The sequence below is a fragment of the Pocillopora verrucosa genome, chromosome 7, assembly GCF_036669915.1.
Source record: "Pocillopora verrucosa isolate sample1 chromosome 7, ASM3666991v2, whole genome shotgun sequence".
Classification (NCBI taxonomy): domain Eukaryota; kingdom Metazoa; phylum Cnidaria; class Anthozoa; order Scleractinia; family Pocilloporidae; genus Pocillopora; species Pocillopora verrucosa.
The window spans coordinates 10,166,352-10,186,347 of NC_089318.1; the positions used below are offsets into that span (position 1 = coordinate 10,166,352).

At 36.9% G+C, this 19,996-nt stretch overlaps 2 protein-coding genes and 1 long non-coding RNA gene across 3 annotated transcripts; 2 read left to right on the forward strand and 1 right to left on the reverse strand.

Annotated features, from left to right (window-relative positions):
* Nucleotides 1-41: 41 nt before the first annotated feature.
* On the forward strand, nt 42-12,269 carry LOC131770708 (WD repeat-containing protein 74-like). Its single transcript, XM_059086418.2, has 11 exons — nt 42-132; nt 3,008-3,114; nt 3,268-3,389; nt 6,051-6,111; nt 6,624-6,767; nt 7,311-7,519; nt 8,051-8,106; nt 9,149-9,291; nt 9,921-9,980; nt 10,883-11,039; nt 11,468-12,269. The coding sequence occupies exons 1-11, from the start codon at nt 90-92 to the stop codon at nt 11,524-11,526; spliced, it is 1,161 nt and encodes a 386-aa protein (XP_058942401.2). The 5' UTR covers nt 42-89; the 3' UTR covers nt 11,527-12,269.
* Nucleotides 12,270-14,062: 1,793 nt separating this feature from the next.
* LOC131770705 (histamine H2 receptor-like) lies at nt 14,063-15,104 on the forward strand. Its single transcript, XM_059086416.2, has one exon. The coding sequence runs from the start codon at nt 14,063-14,065 to the stop codon at nt 15,014-15,016; it is 954 nt and encodes a 317-aa protein (XP_058942399.1). The 3' UTR covers nt 15,017-15,104.
* A 1,559-nt stretch (nt 15,105-16,663) lies between these two features.
* On the reverse strand, nt 16,664-18,314 carry LOC131770731 (uncharacterized). The gene is made up of 3 exons (XR_009339129.2): nt 18,161-18,314; nt 17,969-18,028; nt 16,664-17,317 (listed from the first exon to the last, which is right to left on the reverse strand). It is a non-coding gene; the product is annotated as an uncharacterized lncRNA (long non-coding RNA).
* Nucleotides 18,315-19,996: the final 1,682 nt, after the last annotated feature.

Sequence of the window (19,996 nt, forward strand, 5' to 3'; positions counted from 1 at the left end):
GCATATGAGAAGACCTGGCTCTACTGAGTAGTCTTTTCGTCTTTTCGGGCTTTGCTAGTTCTCAGATCTCCGATCCGTGAGTTTTAAACATGGCGGACGTCTGGGTTGGAGGTGAAATTGGAGTTTTGAAAGGTAAGATCATTAGGACTGTGATTGAAAGCTCCCTTTACAATGCAGAATATATCCAAGGAATTGAAATGAAAGCAGCAGTAACCACCCGGTTTTTTTTTGTCGTGTATATAATTAAGACGGTTCGCTTGGTCTCCGCACGTGTGACCATTGGAACACATCACTCTTAAAATTTTTTCTCCCATCGCACGTGTGAATGGTACAGAAATTCTGCCAATGAATTTGATTTAGTGTCAAATAGACAGTGTATAAGAATTAAAAAATGGATATACAACCAAATCCTAAGGTTCAGCCAGCGGAAGAAGTACAAACATTCATTCCTGTAGTTGCGAGAGATTAACAATGCGGCAAGAAACAGCTTTAAGTGAGATATTGGAGTTAATTGGCTGTCTATATTCACAAGAAAAATGTTGAAAATCTAGGGTTTGTAAATTAAGTTCCTTTAAAGGAGTAAAAAAAAAGTTGAGAAGCAAATGGTGCTATTGTTACTTGCTCAGTTTCACGTTAAAACTGACAACCTTTATTCACTACGAAATCATTATAATTTATACAAATTGCGGTGCTCGTCCTTATGCTAATTGCATATTTGTTCATGCTGTGTAAGTGCGAAGGTGACAATTACATGGTGCAACACCTTTCCTCTTTTGAAAGATGAAAGTTAAGGATAGCACAATTTGATTTTGATAGCACAATTATTTTACTCCATAACAAAGTCCCTAAATCTTGGGAGAGGCCTTTGTTGTCTCATTGAACAGTGTAATGTGGATATAGGCCCTTGTTCTCTCTCAGGAGAAGGTTCTACTGGTTGATCTCTGTGTGTAGGCTCACTTTCAGGAAAGAATACAATTTCCAGGTGGTCATCTGCTCTTTCATATTTCTTCTCTGGTTCAACCTTTGCCTCTCTAATCTGTGTGTGATTCCTCTGAACTGGTCCCATTGAGGTATTAACAATGCAAGACCTTGGTGCAGTACTTCCAATAATTTTCCATATATCCAGGATTGGTGCTTATTTGCTGGCTTGGGTTTTAGGAACACTTTTTCCCCCTTTGAAAACTCTCTAAGGGGCTGCAAGACCCTCTTGTTGTACTGAGCCATTGATCTTCACCTTCTTTCTGCAATGTTTTCATACACCAGACTTGGGATGCTGCCTGAAGGGTGAGTTGGTGGTCTGCTGTAGGGGTGATATCTTTGAGTCTTCTTGCCATGAGATGCTGAGCTGGTAAGAAGTTGTAACCCTGTTGAGGCGTGTTTCTGTATGCTAGGAGAGCCAGATAAAGATCCTCTTTTTGAGATTTCTTCAGGATGTTCTTGGCAATTTTGGTTGCTGACTCTGCTCTCCCATTTCCCTGGCTTTAGTAAGGTGATGATTTGACTATGGTGAAACCATATTCTTGAGCAAATCTTAAGTATTCGTGAATTTTGAATTGTGGGCCATTGTCTATTATCTACTCATCTGAGATCTCATGGCAAGCAAACTGTTGCTTTATTGCTCTGATCACTGAGTGAGCTGTGGTGTTTCTGCTGAGGGAGTCAAGTTCAATGTAATCACTGTAATGGTCCACCATTACAAGGTAGTTATTTCTGTTTAATTGGAAGAGGTCAGCACTTATTTTTGACCATGGTCTGGTCTGTATTGTGTGAGATTTCATTGGTTCTTGTGGTTGCTTGTTAACGTATTGGGCACAACGACCTCATGAAAGGCATTTTTTCCTTGATTGCTGCTTGCTTTCCAGGCCAAAAAAGAGACTTGCATGCTCTTTTTATGCTGCTATCGGCCCTTTGGTGCACTCTGTGTATTTTCTGCAACATCTCTTCTGGTATCGAAGAAGAGACAATAACTTAGTGAGATCAATAGGGTACTCCACTATAAACAGAAATTTCATCTCTGAAACTCCAATACTGCCTTAGTTGCTTCAGCTTTTCCTTTCTTTCTGCAGGCCACCCACTAGTTATTAATGACACAGGGATACCAGGATTGGATCTTTAGTGGTCTCTTGTTTGATTCGTTGCTTGGTTTCAATATTCATCTCAGCTAATTCCATTGGGAACACTTTGTATTCTTTCCTAGCACTGGTTGTTGAAGGATGATCAGTGACAGGAACACGAGACAAAGTGTTGGCTACGTAAAATTCCTTTCCTTTCTTATATCGAACTGAAAATTGATATCTTTGTAGCTTGAGCATCATTTGCTGCAGTTGTCGAGGGGCTTTGTAGAGAGGCTTCTTGAAGATTGTCTCGAGCGTCTGTGATTATCTGTATTTGATTGTCTTGATTATCTGTATATACTGTGATGTTGTCTTCTGTACAAGTACTAGTGCCACTTTTCCATGCAAGAGACAATTGCGAGACACTTCTTTTCAATTTGAGCATAATTCTCCTTGGTGCTTTTTAGTGTGTGTGATGTGAAGCAAACAGGCTAATTGTTTTGTAACAGTGTGCCTCTAATTGCATCTTCAGATGCATCCACTCGTAGAGTTGCAGGAATAGTAGGATTGTAGTAGTCTCTTCGGAGGTGTGGATTCAAATCCCACTGCTGCCACCAAGTTACTTGCTCAGTTCCATGTTAAAAACTGATAACCTTTATTCATTACCAAATCATTACAATTTATACAAAGTGCGGTGCTCATGTTTATACTTATTGCATAGTTGTGCATGCTGTGTGAGTGCGAAGGTGACAATCACATAGTGCAACACTATGATTACTTGTATGCAAGGTGAGTTAAGCTTTGGAAGGATCAGCACTTTTTACGTTAGAATTACCTTTGTTCAGCAATAATAAATTTAAAAACAACTTAGAAATGTATCTTTGCTATATTTTTCCCTCTAACCACCAGAGGATTTCTGGGTTCATGCTGATAGTTGTTTCATTACTTTTCAGGAGTTGATCTCAAGAAGTCATCATTCACAAATCATAGTGTTGGAGAAAATGCAAGTAGAAACCATGAAATATGTTCCATGTCCTGGAATGATGACAATGAAAATCAGGTATTATTTGCTTCACACCTTGCAGCTGATAATGAAGATTGTCACACCATGGGAGTTGACTGAATTATTCATTGTGGTTATATTGGTGCAAAGTTTAAGACACAAGATTACATAATGTAATGGAATATGATATAAATTCCACTCTTCTGGCAGATCCTTTTAGGATCAGCAAATGGTATTGTCAAGACCTTTGATGTAACAAAGAAGGAATTTGTCAGCGAATGGAGTCATCCTGTGGGAAAAGGAAAGTTGAAAGGACTGTTCAAGTGGAACAGGTACATTGTGTATTGTACTGTTAGTGGATATGGTGGGTACCGTTAGTTTTGAAACACTTAGTTAGTACATACTTTATTATCGTTTTTGTACTGGTTCATTTCTATTAATAAGTCTTTCATTAGTTAATGATTATTACACAATAAGTTTGTTATCTCCAATCAATTCCCATTTAAGTACATGTGTAAAGATTCTATTTTGGTCATTGCTACTAAATCATAGCTGCTAAATCATTGCTGCTAAATCATTGCTTATTGCTACAAGCTATTTGCTACCATTAGGAGCCTAGACCAAAGTAAGTCTTTATTTCTTTTACATTTTCATTGTTTACCTTTTGTATGTGTTATTGGTGTAGTTTTTGTATTCAGTTTTCAGTGCAATTGCTTCATTTTAGTTAGGTTAATGTTACATTTTGCAACACTTTTTTCTTAGTTTAGTTTCTTGTGTATTTTGTACTAGTTCGAACCACATACACACACAACCTCAACCGTTATTTCCATAAAGCAAAATTACATCTTAGTGCTATCATCTAAAATTAATAAAGATCACTTGACATTCTATGTGCATTTGAATTGTTCGCTCAGCCACTTAGGTAACCTTCTGAGGCTACAGGTACATTTACTTGACTCAAGTTTGAAGAGGTCCATGTTTAGGTCTAGGGGAGTATCAATGTATTTTGTTCCTGGCCAAGACACTTTTTAAATCACTATAATGCCCTACCCTACCCAAGAATAGGAATGGCAACCAGAGATTTGCTAGGGAAAGGGAATTAAATTCTATTTGGAAATAACTTTTTGTTACTTGTACATATGTACAAGATGTATATTGGTATGGAGGTGCATTACAATGATTGTTTCACAAAAACTAAAGAAATTCCTGCACGCAATAGTTCTCTTTTTATGTCAGAATAAAGGACTTTATTGACAAAAAGAAGACAACACATGCCTCGCAGTATGGCTTCCCTAAGGCTCACTCTTCAGATCATGCAATCTGTGATATTGTCACGACTTTACAGAACAATATGGATAAGCATTATTTTTGGTGTGGTGTTTTTATTGATTTAAAAAAGTCTTTTGACAATGTCAATCACAAAATATTACTTGATAACCTTCATTTTTATGGTTTTTGAGGGATTATCAACAAGTGATTCAAATGCAACCAACTCAAATTGAATCACACTTATCAACTAAACTAATTTCTCCCTGTGGTGTCCCTCAGGGTTTAGTTTCAGGACCACTCCTCCTTTACTTTATATAAGTGATAGCTCTGTAGCTCTGTTCCAGTAAAAATTAAATTTTTCTGATTTAGTAAGGGCCTCAAGTCTTTAGAACAGATGGTCAATGCTGAACTGGCCTCAAGTCTTTAGAACAGACAGTCAATGCTGAACAGAACTATTTACATGACTGGCAAACAACAAATAAATTAACTTCACGAAATAAGTATATTTGATAGTGAAACAAAGAGTCAGTTTAGTAAGAGTTACATCATTCAAGTATTTAATAGATGTTTTAATCAATGGAAATCTTTCTTAGAAAAACCAAGTTGACTATGTTATCACTAAAATGAGTAAGACCATAGGAATAATTGCTAAACTGAGATACTTTGTTCCATCATCTGTTCTTATAATGATTTATGAATTCTTAATTTTACCTTATTTAATATATGGACTCATTGCTTGGGGTAATGTGTCTAAAAACTATCTAAACAAAATTGTTATTCTCCAAAAAGAAGTATTACATTTTTAAAATCTACTTTATTGATAGAAAAAACATGCAATCCCCTTATTTGTAAAGGCAAAATGTCTACCTATTACAATCTTATATTATGAAGCTGTATGTAAATTAATGCTCTATGTTTATAAAGACAGTGCACCTTCTAACATCATGAAACTTTTTACAAGAAGGCCAAGCATCCATACCTATACCACCTACTTGTCACAGTCGCAACTCTTTAGTGTTAAGTACTCTAGGCTAAAAATGCAAAGGAAGGCCTCTTCAGATGTTAGTGTCAAAATCTGGAATGAGATACCTAATGAATATAAAATTTGTTGAAGAAATACTTCAAAAAAGGAAACAATAAGACTTCTCTTCAATATTTTAAAGACTGAATATTCCAGTATGGAAACTGATGAGATGATGCTAAAATTCAAACAGAGCAAATTTAAAACAAATTGAACCAGTTCTACAATATGTTTTGTACACCTAGAAATTCTAGGACTTTTCTCCTTTACGATGAACGACTTTCATTTTCCTTTTTTTTCTTTCCTTGTGTATCCTTAAATGTTTTTGTGTGTTTTATTTCTTCACTTCTTTATTATTTCCTGTGTAATATAATTAATTTATATCTAATTTAGTTAAGAAAAAAATTAAATCGCCTGATTAGTATCTGGTCACAGAATATTGTGTATATAGAAAAGAAAGTAAAATGTAAGTGTGAAAGTGTGAAGTGATTTGAGATAAAGTATCACAAATCTTAAACAAAGAAAAAACAAATCAGCTAAGGATGAAATAATTTGCACTTGATTCCAATTTAACCTGTCAGCATGTACATGGAAGTGTAGAAGATATTTAAGATTTTATTATTATTAAGAATTCATGCAGTGGTAATGCTATTTTTTTATACATTTACATTTTTTACTTATGCATTGATTGTGTTAATTGCAGTGCCATTGTTTCTTGTGTGGATTCAGGATTGTTGCAGATATGGAAAGATCATGAAAATCCTGTAAGTGTTTAGTTTTCCAATTAAGGTACAAATGGTTCAAGTTGTTATAATTATACTCTGTCATAGAACACTGATGCTTTGCTTAAAAATATTACTTAAAAAAAAAACAAGGATATAATTATTTTACTATTTTTATCTGTTTTTGTTTTGATCAGTAATATGTTGAAACACTTTCATTTTGTAAGACAATGTGAATAGAAAGAGATTGTGTAGAGTGGCTCTCAAGTTCTGTGTGCATTTTGTTATAGCTTTTATTAGTACTGCTTAGATAGAGTATTGAATTTTTGGCCTGAGACCAAAATTTATACATGAATTGTTACACGTGTATAGCATAGTAGGGGTTTCATTTAAAGCCAGTTACCAGTGGTCTACTGCCACCCATAAGACCTCTTGCTGTTTCGCCTTACTGCCCCTGTCCTGCCACTAAGCAATGACTTCTGCTTGCCAACAGTAGTTATTTTAAAACCAGTATTATAATAGTAATTCAAAAACCTTTTTAATTATTTTATTAGATAGACATTAAAGTTGGAAGCCATGTGTCTGCTGCGCGGCAAAACTCTCTGTGTCCATCTCAAGTAGGGACAGGTGGACAGAAAAATGACTTGAAACTCTGGGACCTGAACAGACCTGGGGAGCCAACTTTCAGAGCTAAGAATGTACTTTACACCTTTTACTTCACTTGTTAATATTTTTGTTACCATATGTCACAGAATTATTGGCAATTTAGGTTGCAGTCATTGACCATGGCCATGCATTGTTTTTGTGGCAAATGATAATTGAGGTGCCAAGCAGAAGCATTAGAGTCCTTGTCAATTGGGGAGCAATCACTGTCAAGTTTTTCTCATCATTTAAATGGATATTTACATGTATAATCATTTGTAACTAGTAAGCAAATAATTATTTAGACTTTTCACACACACACACACACAAGTGCACACATTGATGTTTTCTTCGCTCTTTGAAAGATTTTCTATACCCCATAGTGTGGTGCAGCAAAACCAAATGAGTACAATCTCAAATCACTTTGATGGTCCATTGAAAATGTTTTACTTCTGAATAACAAACCCAGCAAATCCAAGAAACCATAAATAAAAAGCTCATGAATATGCATTTACAGTGTATTTCTGTGATCTTTGATTTATTAAATGGAATTCCATATTGTCCAAGTAATCCTGGGAACTTTCCAACTTTTCCTTCAGGTGCCAAATGACTTCCTGGACCTTCAAGTTCCCATCTGGGTGTGTGACCTTGGCTTTCTTCCCAGTCAAGGATCACATTCCAAGGTTGTAGTTGGAACAGGATATCATCAGGTGCGACTCTATGACACCAAGGCACAGCGACGTCCAGTACTTAGCTTTGACTTTGGAGAGTCTCCAATCTCAGCATTAGCTGTGACAGATGATGAAAAGTAAGACTAATTTTTTTGTCTTTACCTCTAAGTGTGGGGATTTTAAATTTTTTATACAAAGGGGACCTCCAGCCACTGTTGATTGTAAAGATAACTGCATCATCAATCTAATCTACTGTTGTTATACATACATCTAATACAGCATCTAATTTCTCCTTACAGTAAGACAACTGAATCATTCATTAAGATCATGAGAATAAAGGGAATGATCACCAACCAAAGAAGCTTTGATTGCTAAACAAATTCTCCTTGTCAGTGCTAAAGGAAATGTATAGAGAAGAGTATGGAGACTTGGGATACTGATGTTGGGGTGTAAAGGGTTAAGAACGTGGCTTTTTCAGTCATTAACCTTCACAAGTCAAGGAATTGTTCTCAAGTTTAAGACATCTTTAGTTTAAGATAATACCACTTTACCATAATCTCTTTTGTGGCAATGATGTTATTACTCGTGCCTTTATTTTTAATGCTGAAGAGAACATCATTGTGGTAAAGAAAAGATTAATCTTGTTTTCTTTGTTCTTTACCCATCAGTGTTGTTATTGTGGGGAATACAGTTGGAACAATGGGAAGCATTGACCTGAGAAAGGGTGAGAACAATTGGGGTTTAAATTTTTAACTAATTTCTACGTGAAGGTATGTTACACTATGTATTTGCTTCACTGATGTGGTTATAACAGGTGATCGTTACCACTTGAGGTAATTCCAATTATCCAAGAGCTATTTTCAATTGAGTTTCAAAGGTGATCCTGGATTGCTTTGGTTTTGCTTTACTTTGCTCTGTGATTGGTCCAGAAAACCTATGCCACAATCTCAACCAATCAAATACAAAACTAAAACCAATCTCCATTCGGTCACTCGCGTTTTCCCGCGCTTCAAGCAGGTTGCCTGTTTTACTTTGAGTTCTCATTGGTTACCTTGTTCTGTTTGAAGGCTGTGGTTACTTTGGTGTTAGATTTTCGTACCTTAGTCGAAAACTGCTATATTTTCACCCAAATGTTATCCTCCTCTTCTCCCCAGCATTTCATCAGATTTCCCTGACAATTCGCCGGAAACCTATTTATACTCTGGGGTAAAAAGAGGCACTGTGCGACTAAACGGCGTGTTCTGCCCAAAAACACAACACACTGATCCAGTCGGGTCATGGCCCAGACTTCTTGACCCGGAGTCTAGTGCACCAGGAGCCCATTAATTTACATTAGTAATGGGCTCCTGCATGGGCTCCTGGCTCCTGAGTGCACTAACCACAATGAGTGTGGAGTATCAATATTTAATTCTCAAGTTTTCAATTTTTGTCTTCCAATTCCTTTTCATCATTGAAAGAAATATTTAAAGAAGGCTATTGATGGAACAATGATTTTGGACTCATTCTCTTTCTATTATCTTTTCAACTCTTCCCATTTCGTTTTGAGCTCTTATCCCTCTCTGCTGTCACGCTTTTCTCCAGAGCGGTTGCGTGACGATATACTCAGTTACTTACTACCGAAATGATTCGAACAATATTCACTCGTTGCTGTACACGGGTTTGGGAGTAAGGATTTAGATGAGGACAGGCACTCGAGAATTAATTGTCGATGTCTTATCAAGAAAAATGTTGCATCGTTTGATATGAAACCAATTTGTTCATTCCAGGTCAACTTAAGGGTCATTTTAAAGGTTTTGCAGGTGGAATTCGCTGTATTTCGTGTCTTGATAAACAGCAGATGGTAGTTTCTTGTGGACTCGATAAGTTTCTTCGCGTTCATCATCTCCATAATAGAAAACTTCTTCATAAGGTAGGCTTATCATGTTCCTGGCAAATTCTTTGCTTTAGTAGTGACGAAAAATGCACAGTTTATTTTGGCGGTTTGCAATTTGCGATCTGTGGCCTTTTCTATGTTTGCCGAGAAGTTTTTTTAAGGATTAAGAATTTTTCTTTTCTTGTATGTATTTATTCATTCATTTTTTTTGGAAATTGGGCTCGTGAAACGCCAATAGTGAGAGGTTTTTGGTTTACTCTTTTAACTATAGAAAAGAGCTCCGTTTATGTCTCTCTTTTTTGCCTCTCTGCTTCAAGAACTATGGTTTGTTTACTTTCATTGACATGCAATAAGATTTTCTCTCCTGGAGGTGTATCAGGTTTACCTTACTTGCAATCGTCCCGTAACATTATTTTTGGTTTCATGGTGTCTAGTACGTCACCTTTTAAGTCTCTATTTTAAAACATTTTTATTTGTAGTTTGTTCTGCAAGTTTTGGCACAAAAGTTTGTTACTGTTAAGGGTTCAATCCTCAGATCACTGTCGTCGAGTGTACACGTAGCAGTAATGTTACGACTTAGCATTTGGTGGGGGCATGCCACGGCTTTTTCACAAATGTTGTCTGATTTATCACTATTTACCTCTTTATTATCTTTTTGATTGCAGATATACTTGAAATCTGTCCTTAATTGCTTATTGATTTCAGCCAAGGAGATAGAAAAACAGGTTCCTAGTAAAACCATTTCATTATACACTCAATTACAAAAACGTTGACACCTTAGAAGCGTTTGTTATGGACGATTAATTACATTTAAACCTTCCCCAATCGCGTCTTGGTTCAGCGCGTTTTCCCGCGCATCAAGCAATTTACTTGTTTTTACTTTATATTCCTATTGGCTCCTTTTGATGTCCTTTAATTCTGATTGGTTGTTGTGATCAGTTTGGTTTATGTTTTACGACATTCAGTCGAAATGCGCTTAAAAAAAAAAAGATTTGAATAATTAATACAGTAAATCATTTATTTTATATCTGTGCGAACTTTTCCCATGAAGTCGTTGGGTCTCATCGCTCATGGATTGTCAATATCTAGGTGTCATTGTTTCTCCAATCGTGTGTCTAAATCGTTGTCATTGATAATTGGTTTAAAACTGGCTTAGCAATATCATTTTTCGTGTTGTGTGATCGTGCGATTTGGTTAGTTTCGAGAGGCACTGTTGTGGGTCTTAGCTCCTAGGGGTCAAAAACTTTATCAGGTAGCGGCAAGTAAGAAAAATCTTGTTGATATAATACATCTTGGTTTGATTGGTCACAGTTTTTCAGTCATGAAATTGGCACTACGTCTTCATTAAAGATTATAAAAGGATCGGACATGGTAACCAATACCTGAATTGTTGGCCTCCAACTCTTAAATAACCTATTGAGAATTCTGATGAAATAACAGCGACTAAAGAGCTGGGTAAGAATTGAATAGTACCCAATTGGATAATGCAAAAACTTGACCCCGTAAAATTGGTACCCCTACCCTTTGGATTTTTTTTAACCGTAGTTCTAGCGACTCTTCAGACTGAGCTACAGAACACGGCAAACAGCAGTAACTGCCTTTGATATGAAATAATCTTTTGTTGCAGAATACAAAACACACAGATCGCGGTGATACTGCCGACCTTTTGAAAAGATCGTCTGAAAGAGCAGCACGAGGTGAAGACAGCGAAGACGAAGATGACGACATATGGGACAAGATGGAGGTTGTTACAACTGGCAGTAAAAGGAAAAGAAGCGAAAAAAGTGAGACTTTAGTGAACTGATCTATGCGTTTAACACCCAGCTGTTTATTAACACCTACAAAAGTATACATGAAGACATCAGAATAAACTTTCAAGCGTTCGTCGTTTGCTCTTTGCTCCGACAAAGGGCTAACACTCTAAACTTTCGCTTTCAATGTTCACCACAATGGTTTCTTTTTTACCTTCCTCAACTCTCATTTGATGCAATTGTTGTTCTTGCTGGCCAACTCAACACCATAACTTAAAAAACCTAGAATTTGTCCTTTGCGTATTTGTTTACAATATTTTGCTGGGTCTAATAATGAATTTTACTTGAGAACAATCATTGAGATGGTTTATCTTAACGAGAAGGAACCTTTGATGAAGTAGGTTAATAGGCCTTCAAATTCGTTGTAGTAAATTATATTTGCTGTTTCTCTTTTTCCAAAGAAACGACATGTGCGAAGAAAAAGAAGGAGAAAAGAAAAGCAATTTCACTTGTTTCGTGATTGTCTTGTGGGCGAAAGAGGAACGGGTTGTCTTACCAGACGCGGTGAAGTATGGAATACGATATCAAGCGTACCGCGCAGTTAATGAATATGGCAGTCTGAGAAGTACAGAGACAACTGTTGCTCCTCAGCTGAATCAACAACTCAGGACAGGTCCTGGATGTAAAACAGATATATTCTGTTATAACTTTCACAACCAAGACGTACATCATAAATCGACAATCACCTGCAACGTCATCGCTTACGACCGGCATGTGTGACGTAGGAAGACAGTCAGGTTATAGATCACTTAGGCTAAGTGTATAACGGAAGTCTTGTGGTACACGGTGCATGAATGAAACTCTCACAATCTTTTTAGAATTGTAACTTGGATTATTGGCTCGAAATTGTGTTCTCCTTTCATTTAGCCTTTAGTGCTCTGTTTGATCGTATTTCTGGTTTTCAAAGACTGAAACCACTGATATTCCGCTGATGATTTTGTCGCTTAACAGCATAAGATGTGGAAAAATACTTTTTGATCGTTCTCTAGTCGCTACGTGATGCATAAAAATTAAGGAACATTTGAATAGAGTTAGCCAGTCTTAGAAGAATTATACATGTACACGGGACACTGGCTTCATGTTGGTCGGGGGGAGAGTGCGTTGCGTGACGAGACCAAACTATGGCTGTAAAGGAGACCACCCATCCCAGATCTTTGACATTCTTCATGGATCAACGTGAACCTGATTAAATCTTATTGTTCAATAAACTTTAAAAATTGAGGTCTTAAGTTCCCTCTCTGCCCCCTTAAGTTGGAGTAGAAATGGAATCAAATTACATGTAAGCAGCTGTTAAGAGAAACGCTGTCCACCAAAGGTGAACGTGGCAGTGCCGTAAGATATTTAAATTATTGTTTGGATCTGAGAGCTAGGACATCGTGAAAAAAGATTCTGCAAAAATTTGCGATTTTGAATTTACATATGAAGAAATTCTAATTTTCACATTAGTTCACACATTTGAATAGCGAGGGTTAACACATTTTTGAGATGGTGTTTTACAAACACGTTGCTGAATTTGAAGCAGCCTAAACTCGCTTTAAGACGTTGGGTTAACCGAAAAACGGGAAAGAAACCAAAATTATATTGACCGTTTCACTGGCGTAGAGGTTGACGAAATTAATTCTAACCGTTCGTTATGCTAAAAATTAGCCGTAAAAATTTTTCTTTAGTTCGTATCGAGCTTGGGAGGAAAGGCCAATTGAAAGATGTTTGGAAAGAATTAATTTAATCGGAGAAAAACACCGTTCTATTTCAGTATTTTTAAATAAAAAAAAATATGATCGTTTTTCTTTATCCTATCATCCAAGCAAAGAAGTTTGGGCTGAGGCATTTTCACCTGAAACTCTACCGCCATATGAAAATCAGCGGGAAAACAGAAAGTTACTATTTGTCAACTCAACAGTGACAGCAGTCGCTCAGTCTTGAGTTATTACTGCCTGGCCCCTATGATGAAAGCGAGTGGGTAAAGGTGTATTAGAACAGTCAAAATCAATTATTAATTTCCAATATGAGTTTTAACGGAAAGGAATTAACCGTGAGCCGTAAAAGTCTTCATCCCATTAATGTCCTCCTCCAATCGTGTCATTTCGCATTAAGAAGCATATCGTGACTGTTACCGTTCAAACCAGGGAAAGTAGGAAATCTGTAATTTCGACGACTCTTTTTGTGCGTGAGTTTAGAAGATCGCGATGATGTTTAAATATTCCATAGGCGGCCTTTCTCCACTGACAGGAGTTGGCTTTTTACTTCCCAAATGACTCTTTGGAGTCCTTTCGAAAAGGTAATAAACTAGAAACAGTCGGCTAGAAATAAATTGGCTCCACTGAAAGGAGTCATGTGGCTTTTGGCCTCCCAAATGACTCTTTGAAGTCCTCTCGAAAAGGTAATAAACTAGAAATAACTGGTGATCGCAGCGCAATTGTTGATGGAGGCGACATTGCTCAATCAATCAATCAATCAATCAAATAGGAATTTTTTAGAATAATGTCCTTAATAATATCAAGGCATATTATACAGAGTTTTTAATTTGAACTCTTCTGCTCGATTCATTAGTTGATTCACTTTTTGAACGATATTCATGCTTTACGGTTTTTCTAGGCGCAGGTGTTATTTTTAGGTTGGCTTTGGAAAAAACATACGTCTTCAAGTAATGTAAAATCCTTTAAAGTCTTTTCACATAAGTGATATGATTACTATTTTTCTATCGGGAACAGGTGTTCTCTAAAAAGACAGTCATAATAACGGTTATTTTAGAGCAATGTTTTCATTCTTGTCAGTCTTATTACACCTTTTCAGCTGCACTAAGAGTGCCCAATGATTGGACATAAGTTATATACATTGTCTGACTCTGTCAAGAGGTGCAAATCTCATTGGGTAGAGAATAAATAAAAGCAGTTTTCTTACAATAAATTGCGATCTGATCCATAATTTAAGATCAAAATATTAGTTGATCCTGGTTTCTGTGCCGTCGCAAAAAGAAAATTTCAAAGTCATCACTAATGAGCAATTCTTCAACATTTTTCGTTTTTGTGACCACCGGCAACTGTGCAATAATTTTTCTTATTTTTCTGACGATTTTGGGTGATCTGGCTGTTTATGCGGCGTTCTTTTTGAACCGCTCTTTAAGGACGCGAACGAACGTGTTTTTCCTGAGTCTGGTGACGTCGGACATTCTTCTAGCTTTGCTGATAATGCCACTAGAGATTGTTCGTTTATCCAATTACCCGTACTGGCCTTTTGGGCCAACTGTGTGCAATGTTTTCAACTCGGGATTTGTTTCCCTTGGAAGTGCCTCCATCTGCAACTTATGTGCAACAGGAATTGATCGATATTTGGCCATTTCTCGTCCTTTACGGTACTGCCGAGAAATTTCAAACACCATTGTCGCATCAATTGCCTTCATATGGCTATTTGCATTTATCAGTGGATTTATAAGTTACTTTATATGGAGTCGATCTCGCCCATTAATTTGCGCAGACCTCTCTGCTCCCTTGACCTATTCCGTTTTGCTGTTACTTTTCGACCTTCTTGCACCATTCGTAATTTGTCTTTTTGTGTACGCCAAGATATTTCGAATATCTCGTCAACAAGCGAGAAGGATCAATTCGACCTGCCGTTGGATCGGAAGAGAGCATCACTATGCATCTCAGGCAAAGAAATCAGCGAAAACGCTAAGTATTCTGGTTGGTCTTTTCGCCCTTGCATACCTTCCCTTCCTCCTATTTCATGCTATCGATGGTGCTTTCAACGAGCAACTACCGAATAGATTTTATTTCGGTGGTGTGGTAAAGTGGCTGGTTTTTGCCAACTCTTCATTTAACTGGGCCGTGTATGGATTTCTCAATAAAGAGTACAGGAAAGCATTACTCAAGATTTGTGGTGCCTTATGGTGTAAACGTCGCCACAGGATAACAGACCAAGATGATAACGTAGCCGCTTACACTATTTCGTAGAGGAATATGGTCCCGATTTAAAATCAGATTAGTTGAACAAATGTCAGATGGTAGTTACTCCAGAGGGGAGATGAAACTGTCTTGTTCGAAAGATTCTATATTAAGTCAAGAAATTTTGACCGCCTTCTTACTAGAAATCGTATCAATATGCAAAGACGGAGCCAGATTATTTGCTGAAAAGGATCTAACCAGGAGACTGATAAGTTTGTCTAGGCCATTTAAGATAACTCCCGATTTTGGTGGTCCCGAGAAATCAAATCAAATCAAATCCTCTTGTGATGATCATACCTAAGCAGCATCTATATGTTACACTCCAAACAACGATATGCAAGTAAGGTGCAAGATCTATTTCTTTCTCATGAGACTAGCTAACTTGAGCCTACGTCAAGGCACACCTCAAGGCCTGTATTGTTTTCTTTCTTCATGTAGAAGGAATATCTGAGAGTTAAATGCCTGCCGTTGGGCAAACTTCCCCCTCCCCCCCTGATGGGATGGCACTTCCCCCTCCCCCCCCCGATGGAATGGCATGATTAAATTGTTAAATTGCTTTCACTTAGAGACTTAGAAATATACGCCATGACTTTGTACATAATATACAAGTTTATTAGGGAAGGTACATAGTATGTTCCATGCCGTAGAAACCTTAGAACATTTCGCTTGTGAACGCAAAATGTTTGAATATAAATAAATAAAACAGATGTGTTTAAGGCAAGGAATAAAAAGGCAATCAAAGATTTTTCTGAAAAATATACTGTTTCAGAAAAGCTTGTTGCACATTATATTGAGCGGCGAACAGATAATGACGAGAACCGTGCAAAAAGAAAGCAACATGAATACAATGACATTGACTGGGAAGATCTCTATCACAGAAATCAGTTATCATCCCTTAAAGTAGGTGAACTTGAACTTTATATTAATCACCACAATATTTCAATTAAAGGAGAGAAAGACGAGAAAGCGAGGGTGAAGGCACATATATTGGCGATAAGATTTTGACTTCTATTGTGCAGGACAGTCAGAACGACATTCAGCCAGCCTCTGACTCAAATTCAGAGTCTGACAGTGACATTGACAGGGTAGAGCGCATTGTTGGATTTAGTAGTAACTCTTCAGAATCAAATGACTCAGGAGATCAGGCAGCGGTTAGTCAACAGGAGCAAGAAGCTGAAGAAACGATACCTGAGTCTAGAACGTCTCGATACGGACGGAAAAGGACACGATTCCTCCAAGAAAACTATGTGCCATGGCATAATATACATGTAGAAATGTAAACTAGAACCTATAATAAAACACCAATTAAATCATAGTAGGTGAAAAGAAAAACTTAATCTGTAAGGAAAATGGAAAGCAACATCATAAAAATCTTCATTAAAAAATTCTGGAAAAGGTGTTTGACCCTCCCCTTAAATAGCTTACAAAGAGGTATGACCCTCCCCTTTTGGCACTCACTTTCACTGATGACCCTCCCCTCTGAGGCCCCGGCCCTTCCCCCCCCCCCTCCTCCAAGAAAAAACGTACCTCCTCTTCTCTTCTCTCTCGTGCCTTCTCTTACTTAAGAATGAGATTCCAAACAATAAACGTGCATTTTATGAAACAATCGTTAAGTAGAATATCTTCAACACAGAATGACTACTGTACAACAGAATGTCTGGGAACTTTGTTTTATCAGCATCCATCATTGACAATTATTCTTAATTACTAGCGAAGGAAAACAAGATGATTACGTTTGAGCCGTTTGTTACACATCAGTAGCTATTTTTCCTTAAACTTTGTGATTTTCTATCTTCCGATTTAATCAATGAAAGTACGCATGGATAAACTGATAACCGAAGTTGCGCATTTGAAACATTGTAAATACGTAACTTATTAAAATATGTACATCTCTAATGTTGTTAATAGCTGGATGAACAGATAAGCAACTGAATAAATCAATAAATATTTCTGTCTATAAAAATAATTTATCTTTGTAATGTTCATTCTTTAACCACCCTAAAATGTCTGCATTGATACTCTACTGATAATTATATTTCGTGGTGTTATTAGCTTGAGTAGCAAGAGTTAATCCGTTGACCAACCAATGATGAATTGTATGGTCCAGGGTACTGCATACAAATAACGTACACACGTTCAGTAGAGCCCAGAAACAGACGAGAATCGTGACAAACCACTCGTCCGCCAATTGTTTTAAAGTTTTGGCAGTCATCTTGTGAAGTTATGGCGTAACGTAGCAAAACTTTTCTAATGTTGTTGAATAAATAACGGCGTGGAAATTTTCACAGAAGGGATGCTAATGTCTCTTCTCTGAAATAAAAGAAAAAAAAAACAAATAGTAAGGTATTTGTCTTAGTCAATGCATCAGTAACTGACTGACAGTTTGACTGTCCGTTAGAAGGAAGAAATGAAGGAATGAGAGAAATAATAGATGGATGGATGAATGGAAAGAAGAAATATATTAGAAACCTGGTGAATTATTCATAATTTGCTTACTTTTCCTAGCTCTTCAGTAGCGCTTCCAAGAGGGAAGAGAACAATGGTATCCCTGAATCATTTTGGACCCACTAACAAATTTCACCCGAGGTACATCTTTTAAATCTTAAGCCAGTCTTGTAGTTTATCGAGCCTCTTACTACGCTTTTTCATTTTCATACCTATGAAATGAATTAATCTTATGATGTCACGAAATGACTCTTTCATTTTTGTCATGCCACATTTCCTTACTGAGCTTTCCCTTCACAGCTATAGAACGCACGTGTGTGACAAAACAGGATAAACCAAGTCTTCTGTAGGCAATTTGCATCCCCAGCTTTTCTGTTTTGTACATGAATTTTGACCAAAACGAATTTGGAATAATTCAAATCTATTTCGTCCCATTTTTTGTTGCGTTACACGGAAATGAGAACACGGCCAACATTGTTTTTGTTTCGTGAGGCATAAATGACCCATAAAACTCACCTGTTATTAGAAATCTTTTTATTGGTGAAAAACTCAGAAAACTCCAGATAGCTGTTGAACCTGAGAGAAAAATGTATAACTCGATGTTAGTCTTAGAACGTCATACAATTAGTAACACGTTTTCTAAGACTATTACTAGGGCTAATGTCAACTCTGAACAGTTTCAAATCGCAACATAAATGTAACACCCACCTGAAAAATCTTTCGCAAGAAGATAACTGTTTACGGCGAAACAACCGAACTTTTAATTAATGTGGAGTGTGGGCCATGAATATTTATGTATTTTGTTGATGTGAATGTGACGTTATTCGAAGTTTTTGTCCCTGAAAACTTTACGCAGCTTCCATTTTTAAGAATGATGTCAACCCTACAAGAAAAGGAAATTTCTGGCTTGACATTTCGTCAGACCATGGCGACGAAATCAACATGCGTTATTTACCAAGCTTTCGTTTTGATCTTTGTCATCCCCGAGATCCCCTGGCAAATTCTGACGACTGATATCCCTACATTTCTTCGTCGGCTACTGTGTAGAATTTGGTGTTGAGTCAAGGCAATAGATTCCAACTGATCATATTCTTGATTTCTATTAACTGTCAGCTTGACCATGTACATTGAATCAAAATTGTTAGAAGAATTTACATCACTTCTGATAATCAAACGTTAAGAGAAAACCTAAATGTAGAAAAATACCCGACGGCAATCATGAAAAAATGCATCAAAAAAATTTTTTTTTCTAGATTATTTTTCTGGTTTTAAGGAATTTTCTTAATACGGCACATGTTCAAAAGAAAGCCATGACTACTGACCACACGAAACTGAAATATTTCTCGGCAGTAGTGCAATAGGAAAAAAATAATACTGGGTCATTAAACAGCAGATGACAGTGTTAGACTCCTATTTTTATGCTTAGCAGGCCTTGTGGTAGAAATCGTATCTCTGACCTCCAATTACGGACGCTCCCGGTTTGAGAGAACACAAGAAACTTCTGTTTATAAAAATTTCATAATGGAACAAATATAAGCAACTGCGAGAGCTCATGTTATAAATTATGCGTATCCAGTATATTAGACGAAGGCCACACTGAGGAAATAAAAGCTTGATAGGATTCAAGACGTTTTTATTCAACAGTCTTGATTGTATTCCTCATCTTGTTGTGATTTAATTCGAAGAAAATGAAAGTTGGCAAGCATTTAACTCAACAGAGCCTCGCCAATTTGCCTTGTGTTCACACCGTATCAGAGGCCATCACACACTTCTAAGATATCCTGAATTTTTCCTTTGCCCATCAGCGGGCCTGCTAAAAAAGTGAAATGAAAATGTTCAATCGCTAAAGGACATGGTAGAAACCGAAAAACGTTAAAATATGCATCAAATCATGCCGGTGATCTTTAAAAAAGTGAAATAAAAAAGCAGTCGGAAACAGCTTTTTTATTTCACCGGCCCCTAATTGGTATATATGCCTTAACATTCCAAAGCATCTTTCAGATTATGAAAAGGTATACGAACTCTTCATCTTTGACTTCTGTAGCAGGTTTTCTTCGGCTGCAGACCAAACCTGAACATAATGGATTGGCGATAGATAGTAATTAGGTCCGAGGAGGAAAGAAATCCTGTTGTCAGGTAAGAACAAGTAAGCATAAGCTTATAACAAAGTCAAAATGAGATTTAATAAAAAATAAGCAAAGCGAGGTTCTTCATTGCCCATCGAGGTAAAGTGACCGGGATCGCTCAAAAGTTCATCCCAAGCAGTGCATTTGTTAAAAAAAAAATCTTAAGCTTTCTTTTCATTATAGAATATGAAAGCAAGACGCAACTGACTAAATTTTTACAATTACGCTTACCGTCGACTTAAATGTGAGTCAGTTGTCCACGGAAACTGGTACTGTTCTCAACCAAACAATAAATAATTACAGAGGGTGGAAATTGATGCAATTTTATTTAAGATGCCTCGATTTGAATATATTCCTATGTTCCGGCAAGTTCACATTAGAAAGCGGAAATCATTCCACTACAAACACTCGTTCTCTA